General features: G+C 43.7%; 2 protein-coding genes across 2 annotated transcripts; both read right to left on the bottom strand.

The window, feature by feature from the left end:
• Positions 1-1,652: 1,652 nt before the first annotated feature.
• LOC146856839 (uncharacterized) lies at positions 1,653-3,867 on the bottom strand. Its single transcript, XM_085646998.1, has 3 exons — positions 3,858-3,867; positions 3,389-3,526; positions 1,653-3,124 (listed from the first exon to the last, which is right to left on the bottom strand). The coding sequence occupies exons 1-3, from the start codon at positions 3,865-3,867 to the stop codon at positions 1,653-1,655; spliced, it is 1,620 nt and encodes a 539-aa protein (XP_085503124.1).
• Positions 3,868-5,283: 1,416 nt separating this feature from the next.
• Positions 5,284-7,446, bottom strand: LOC146856838 (uncharacterized). The gene is made up of 2 exons (XM_085646768.1): positions 6,701-7,446; positions 5,284-5,873 (listed from the first exon to the last, which is right to left on the bottom strand). Exons 1-2 carry the CDS (start codon positions 7,349-7,351, stop codon positions 5,409-5,411), a joined length of 1,116 nt encoding a protein of 371 aa, XP_085502894.1. The 5' UTR covers positions 7,352-7,446; the 3' UTR covers positions 5,284-5,408.
• Between the last annotated feature and the right edge of the window lie 505 nt (positions 7,447-7,951).

The raw sequence follows: 7,951 nt of genomic DNA, 5'->3' as shown, positions 1-7,951 counted from the left end.
CTTTCCTCCCTGAGTGATCAGTGACATTGCCACCTTTTCAAGCACTAGAGCTTTCACTACAAAATAACAGTCATATCCTTTAGAGAAATGTGCGAGAAAACTATAGTTTTGAAATCGGGGTGTAATGAATGTGTTGATAAAATCATTGACGCATGTAGGACCTGAAAACTCCCAAGTAGGCTCACCATTAATATGTCTGGCAAAAATATAATTTGGCTCGTGAATGATATTTTCCTGACGGCACTCCATATCGTAGAATATATAATCATTTGTTTTGGTCGGCGGTTTGAGTCTGCTCATAAAGCAGAGATGTGAATCAAATGAAAACACCCGGGCTTTACAGACACCGCATTCAAGGCCTTCGCATTCATGACTTTCGGGGCCGTAGAGACCGCACGAATCACACAACTTTTTGCTGAGACAGCTCACCTCCCCCGCCACGGCTAAAGCACGATGACGCTCTAAACACTCCGAAGAACGACAAAACAGTCGACACCGCGGACACCTTTGGAGATCGTTGGCAATGTCATGGCAATCGTTCGTAACGCACGCTTTGCAGAAGTCTGCGCACGAGTGATTGTATTTGTGGGTATAGGCCGAATGGCAATATTCGCAGTAATACCTAGCGCCGAGGAATTTTTTTATATCTTTCACACCGTAAAAATGGCTTTCATGTAAAAGAACAAACAGAATTTTAGATTTGTTGGCGGTACCGCTGGTGAAATAACGCCAGCCGCCTTCGTGATATAATACTTTAATCGTCACACCCAAGTAATTTTCAAATGCTTCTATGTCTTGCAAAGAGACATCCGTATCTGGGGGGATGTTTAGGGCATCGTGCATTAACTGTGCCTGCTCTGTCAACGTTCTATCCGTAGATTGACCGTGAGCCAATAACCCTGCCAAACACCCCGCCAGGCACAAATTTCCAGCTGTGTTGTTCAAATCAATCAACCATCGACGTTTCTTTTGAATGATCTTAGTAAACAATACAGAATTTAGAGCCCGTCTGGCACCGCCGCCCCTACTTTTTATCACAGTCACAACAAGTGTTAAACTTTGTGACCCCAGAATCTCTGCATTGCTATTCATCATGTCAACAATTTTGTTTAAGAAATCTGAGGCATCTAGGTCGTGATGCGGTAGCCTGCGAGTGTAAAAAGAGTTAGCCAGACCACCGCCGCTCAGGCGAATTTGTACATAATCGTTGGGGCCTATGTCTGGGGCCATTTGGTCCAGCAGCAGTTGGATAGAGTTAATAACCGCTTCTAGGGCCAGTCTAATAGAATCTATGAGATGAAGATTGACAAAACGAAATTCTTCATAAAATTCTATAGCTCTAAATTTTTTGATAACTCTTTGATATTGTCGCACGCTTTCTAAAAACACCGGCGCAGGGTTGTTACTGATGCTAGAATTATCGCAAGCGACGGCTGTTCTCTGAGGTGTTTGCTCTAACTGCGTGGGGCTCGGTGGTAAATACCCATTGTTGCTTTGAATATTACGGCGTATATTTCTCAAATGGTTTTTGGCTCTTTTTAGGTTTTTGGCTAACCGATTTCTGACTACTTTAGCGGCTAACCATTTCTCTTTACGTTTGGCGACTGTAGTTTCAGACCTTCTCGGCGACCTATGCTCTTTGGGGGTCATTATCAGTTTCCCGAGTCGAGACTCAAGGAATCAAGGTTGGCTTGGGCATCTGCTAAAATAGATGCGAGCGAAGTCTGAGTATTTTGGATCACGTCCTCTACTGCTAGTTTGACATCTGTTATGCCGCCGATATGTCCGGAAGCTTCCTGTACACGTAGAACATTAAAAACGGATGAACTGACGGGTGCAGAGTTCAAGCCTAATCCTTCTAGGGTATTTATTAGGGGAAAAATGGCGTAAATTGCCTGAAGTACAGCCGCGTCGCTGGGAAGTGAAGCTTTAACAGCAGCAGCAGCAGCCCCACTGCGGGGGTCAAGTGGTGTCTTTATCTCAACGTTAAGTGGTTTTTTGACACTTAGGACATCATCTATGGCGCGCGAGGAGACAGAGGTCTCGAGCTGATTTTGAGCAGTTACTAAAGCAGCTGAAAGTGATTTCTCTAAATTTTGCTGTATACGTACGATGCCAGCTTTGATGCGTTCAATGGCTTGTATCTGAGCTACTGTATCACGATTACTTAAAGCAAAAATAATAGCTTCGCAGATAGATGCTGTGTTAAGAGTGCTTCCCCTAAGGTTTGTTATTAAAGGTAAAATATCGTGGCATGCTGATGTTACTGCGGTAATGTTTAGGGGTGGTGTGGGGTTATGTCTAGGAGCTTGTAGCGCCGCTGCGGACGCCCCGTTTGCTGCAGCACTGTGGGCAATTTCAGTCTTTAAATTATGGTGAATAGCACCTGGTGCGAACCTTACTGGGGGACTGGTGATGGCTGGTCCTCCTCCTATTGTAACATCTGTGTGACACCCCCCTTGTGAGCGTGGGTTCTTGGAGCATTCGCTGTGTACAGCTGGCCCTGCTTTTGATCTGTTTTGTTGAACGGGTACATTCGCGTTTTCCCCCCAACAGTCATCATCGTCAAGCAGCGAAATTATTTCTTGTTCATCGGGGGGAATAATGGCGTTTGCTGGTTGCGCATGCAAGTTCTTTGATGGTTGAGAGTGAGACTTGGGGGTAGGAGTAGGTGGGGGGTGCACTAATACCGGAGTATCGCTGCAAGGGTGCGTTGTGACACCTAGAATCTGTTCTGAATTTCGGCTGGGGAGAACGCGACCAGGGGTAGGCGTGTTTGAATTCGAAACCTGGAAGGTCTGTAGAGTAGCAGAATTGTTATCATTAGCATTCGCTTTCCTATTGCGCTTTTGATCACCCTTTTCTTTACAGCCAGAGTGTCTCTTTCTCAAACCGCCACCATTTACAGACACCGGTGGAAACTCATGCAATGCAGGCCCCCCAACAGTACTCCCCCCAAAACCACCCTGCAATGTTTGTGGTGGCCCTCGCCGCCTCGCTTCTTTACGCTTCTGACCTTTGCTTTTCAGATCGTCAGGCGGCAACCTTGAACTCCTTTGTACAACCGGTTGTTGTGTATTTGATTGCTGCACGTGTTGGATGGAGATTGCATCATCAGTTTTATCTAAGTAAGAGCAAAAAACACAATTTTAATTCAAGCAATGAACAGTCGGAAGAGTCCTCAATAGTCATCAGTGCTACAACTAGACTGAGAGTGGCAGCGCAAGCACACACACACACACACACACACACACACACACACACACACACACACACACAAGCACACACACACACACACACACACACACACACACACGCACAAGCACGCGCACATCAGCATGGTCTATGGTAGAACATACTACCAGTAGAAAAGAGAATTAATTCTTACCAGCATGCGCGCTGAAGCCGCAAATTTGACTGGCTGCGATAGGATTAGGGCCTTCAAGCGCAGTGTCGAATAAAAGTGCGTCTGCCGCCTCGGCCACTTCCTGCGAAGACAAAAATGCAAACAGCTGTAACACATTTCCTATATCGGTTTAAATTAAATTACTTGAAAGCACCGCTATACGTATTTACAAGCTCATGCAAACAAAAGTACACACACACACACACACACACACACACACACACGACCGCAGAAATAGACCCAGACCTTAGTTGTCAAATTAGCTGCTTTTCAAGCCGCAGCTCAACCCCGGCTCGCTGGCCCCAGGCTATATAGTGACATTATTTAAGACCTCGGGCGTTATTAAATCATGATCTGTAAAGCAAGGAGGCGGACTAGTCCTTGACTTAAAAACACGGATCAATGAGCAGATAGTCTTTGAGGTAAGAGCATGTGCAAAATCTAAACACACCGAGAGTCATGTCATATTTCCTATTGCTTAAAATGCCAGCTGCTGTAACAGTACTAAAAGTCTTTTGACGACGACGTGAAAAACTGAATTAGAACCACATGCTAGAGCATTTCAGACGGGGTCCGGCAAAACAAAAAAAAAAAAAAACGCAAACACACACACACACACACACACACACTTTTTGTTTTTTTATGCATCTTTCACGGTTCCTGACTAGCAGTTACAGTTAATTCAAAACACCCCGAGTTTCACCTAATTTTATCTATTGCTTAAAACCTTTTGACAGAGGAGCGAAAGACTTAATTAGAACCACATGTTAGAACATTGCCCGGGACTTCGGTCTAATTCGTCTTAGTGTGACAGTCTGAGCCGGAAAAAAAGCTTACATCCCTGATAAAAAAGCATTTAACCTTTGAGAGATGACGCTAATAGAAGCGCAACTTCAAAAAGAGCTAGAGGATTATATAAAAAACATAAAACAATCTTCTTACCAACAATTCTTGGTCCTCAGACATGTTCATAAATGGAAACGGTGCTCAGTCATCAGGTGGTGAAATCTTTCAGGGGCTTCAGCTTTTCAAGCGCCCGATGTGGTGGGAGAATGAAGGTGTCACCAGCGCCGTTGGTTGGAGCGTCGTAGCTTTCCTGAGAGCTCCAGCCTGAATGTTCTTGCAGACCTCACGTTTTATACCCAAAACCCGACAGTTTCCCGCCACAATTCACAACGGTACAATCCACTAAGCATTTCAGGTTGAATATAAACAGCTGCGCGTTAACGTGGCAGCTAGTTGCTGAAAAAAAGTCAGACTGCCAAGTAAAGTTAGGCCCCCCTTTTTTTTTTATTCATATTTTTTGCAAACCTCGACCGGACACTAGGCACCATATGCGTACAATAACCTGTCTAAGCATTTCAGGATGAATATAACAGCTGTGCATTAACGTGGCAGCTAGGTGCTGAAAAAAAGTCAGACTGCCAAGTAAAGTTAGGCCCCCCTTTTTTTATTCATTCATTTTTTTTTTGCAAACCTCGACCGGACACTAGGCACCATATGCGTACAATAGCCTGTCTAAGCATTTCAGGATGAATATAACAGCTGTGCATTAACGTGGCAGCTAGGTGCTGAAAAAAGTCAGACCGACACGTAAAGTTAAGGGCTTTTTTCATGCAATTTATTTAGATACATTTTATATCACAGAGTAAAAATGTTCGGTACAAATATGATTTTAAAAGTCCAATGAGAGCGTAAAATAGACCTTGTGGATGTCTGCTAGTTATCATAAACACTGTAAACATGCATATTATCAGTGAATGAAATACAATTTTGCATCGGTCTGTTATTTACACGGCCTCTTTTCAATCTGCGTAATTGCCTCAACACAAACCTTGTTACTAGAGCATCATTTGCCTTCAAATCAGCTGAATACATTTTTAAAATTATTTTACAATAGTAGATTATTTAATAACACACGAATTAAACAGTGTATGATTTAAACTGGTAATATAGGAATGTACAGCGCTATAAACGATAATAACGATAAAAACATAGATATTTAACACAATGCTCTCAAAAACTCGTGACGTAGAATCAATATTTGGATTTTGCTAGCTATGAACGGTACCAGTCTTCTTACATCCTCCCCACGCCCCTTCAAGAAGGCTCGACAAAACAAATCAGATATTGTATTCATGAAATTGAAAAACTGTTTCTTATTCAGAGTAGTTCCTAGGGTGCAAAATGTCCGCCTGATATAATTGTCGATGCAATCTTCGAGCACGTCGTCAGCGCCCAAGAAGATTTTGCTCTTTTCAACGTCGTAAAAGCCTCTAGGTTTCTGACCCAGTTCTTTTTCAAGCTCTTCGATGATTTCACATCGCTTGTTACGACATAGCGCGGTCGGGCGAAACACTGGTTTGGGGTACGCCATCTTTGCTCTGATCAGAAAATAAAAAGCGTCTTCCAGGCATCTAACGCTCGGTCGCACGCCGATCTCAACCATGTGTCGAAACACACTTTCCTGCAACGGAAAAACACACATACATAATAGTAGCAATCGCGAAGATCATCATGTTTTCATTTACTCTACATTAAGAAATGTCATGTTCCTCGGTTTTAAACTCCTGTAAAGATACTTGATCTTAAAATATCTACGGTAATTCTTCCTTCTCAAATGCTGTTTCATTATCAAGCGTATGTCTTCATCACCCGCTTCATACATACTTTTCACATGCTCTGATGGGGACTGTACTCTCTTAATATACTTTAAAACATTCGCAATCATCTTACTACAATCTTCGGGTACTGACATTTCTTTCAAGCCATAGACCGCCCCCATCGTCGCCATAATCTTATAGGGGTCCAGCTTGTAACATAGTTTCCGTATCAAACTGTCTTCATATTCATCACCCGTCGTGAGACAGTCGTGATGCAACTGACTCGGGTCGTCAATTTTACAACCTTCGCATTCGTCGTACCACCCCGCCTTTAAGCACAATTTTATGATCGCGGCTATCGCTGTCAAAAGTCCGCGATATCGATCCGTGCTCCAACTTTCACCACGACAAAATTGTACAATTGCGTCTAAGCGCTTACAGCTGCAGTTTTTATGCGTTACGGCAAGTTTTTTCTGTCTTGAGCAGCAGAGACATGAAAAACGTAGCGATGGCTGTGTGACTTCCATAGTCGTGCTAGCGGTTTTGTCGCCTGGGGCTCCTCCTCCTCTCTTTTGCTGATAAAAAGAAAAAAGGGGTTTTTCGACCTCAGCCTTCCTCACAACTACACGCCTCATCATCACACTCTTAAACACCCCAGAGGATTTGCCGAAAAATTGCGGTTCGTACTTACTTTTCGTTTTCCAACTTCGCACTTTTCTGTTTCGTTTACAGATTCTTCTCCGGAATCCATCTCTGTACAGTCGCTGGAGTCCTCGGGTTCAGGCTCTTGCAGGTCAATACCCTCGTCATCTTCACTTGGTTCCGCTCTTCCACCGCCGTCTGTAGCATCGGAGGTATTGCTCGCCATTTTAGCAACGCCACCAACCGCCTCTTCGCAGGCTCCGGTCTCGGGCTTTATATTCGGCATAGCCGCTGCCTCGACGTCTGTCTCGGGCTTTTTATTCAGCATCGCCGACGACATCTCCGACGTAGTACCCGCAGGCGTTGTTGGCGCGCAATTTTCCTTATCACTATCGTCGAGTTCTGCAGCGTCGTCTGCAGCATTTGCCGCTTCCTTCAGCATCGCTGTTATAGTTTCTCCAAGGGGTCCCGCTTCCACGCTAGAGCAAGACATTCTCAAAGTTGTCTTAAAGCTCGAGCTTTTCTTTGTCGGCAAAAAGCGGGGGTTTCTTAACACACGGTCCTCGGAATGCTGGCTTATATCCTCTGTGAACATACTAGACACGCCCCGCGGTATGTTTGTAGACTCGTATTTCACACTACCCCCACTTCTTAGCAACCCTCCTGCATGCGTGGTCGATTCATACGTTTTTGATTTCATCGCAGTATCATTTTATAAGCCTTGATTCACAATTCCTAACTTATCGTTTTATACGCTTTATGATTTCATCGCCGTATCATTTTATAAGCCTTGATTCACAAATCCTAACTTATCGTTTTATACGCTTTTTTTTTTTTTATTTATTTTTTTTATTTCATCGCCGTATCATTTTATAAGCCATGATTCACAAAATAACGACCTATAAAACAATAAAATGCTATAATCTTATCAATACGTTATAAGGACCGATTAAAACCCCGATTAAAATCAGACTTGGAACGCGTCCAATATAGACACACGGACCAAAGGGGCGTGGCAACACGGACCGAAGGGGCGTGGCCACCTGTCACATCCAATTAGCGAAAATACATGGTGACGAGTAGTATACAACCTATACTACTGACAGGTTTAACAAATGCACTTTTTAGGGAATTCAAGATGGTGAGGAGAATTGATTGGCTAGGCAACAGCAGTAAACTCTATGAAGGAGACTGCATAGTGCTCTCGTTAGGATCACCAGCTCTGGTTAGAGAAATCTTATCGAGAATACATCACTCAAACCAAACCGATACTAGTATCGAAGTTCGCCAATTAGACTTT

This window comes from Triturus cristatus, chromosome 3_2, assembly GCF_964204655.1.
Source record: "Triturus cristatus chromosome 3_2, aTriCri1.1, whole genome shotgun sequence".
In the NCBI taxonomy this organism is placed as follows: Eukaryota; Metazoa; Chordata; class Amphibia; order Caudata; family Salamandridae; genus Triturus; species Triturus cristatus.
This window is presented reverse-complemented; position numbering and strand designations above follow the sequence as displayed.

What these genes read in the sequence shown, in the direction of transcription:
- LOC146856839 (XM_085646998.1), bottom strand. An exon ending in CGGCTTCAGCGCGCATGCTG is followed by an intron (nt 3,125 to 3,388) that starts GTAAGAATTAAT and finishes GCTCTTACTTAG; the next exon opens with ATAAAACTGATGATGCAATC.
- LOC146856838 (XM_085646768.1), bottom strand. Translation starts at nt 7,351, where the DNA reads ATGAAATCAAAAACGTATGAATCGACCACGCATGCAGGAGGGTTGCTA. An exon ending in GCGAAGTTGGAAAACGAAAA is followed by an intron (nt 5,874 to 6,700) that starts GTAAGTACGAAC and finishes TTTCCGTTGCAG; the next exon opens with GAAAGTGTGTTTCGACACAT.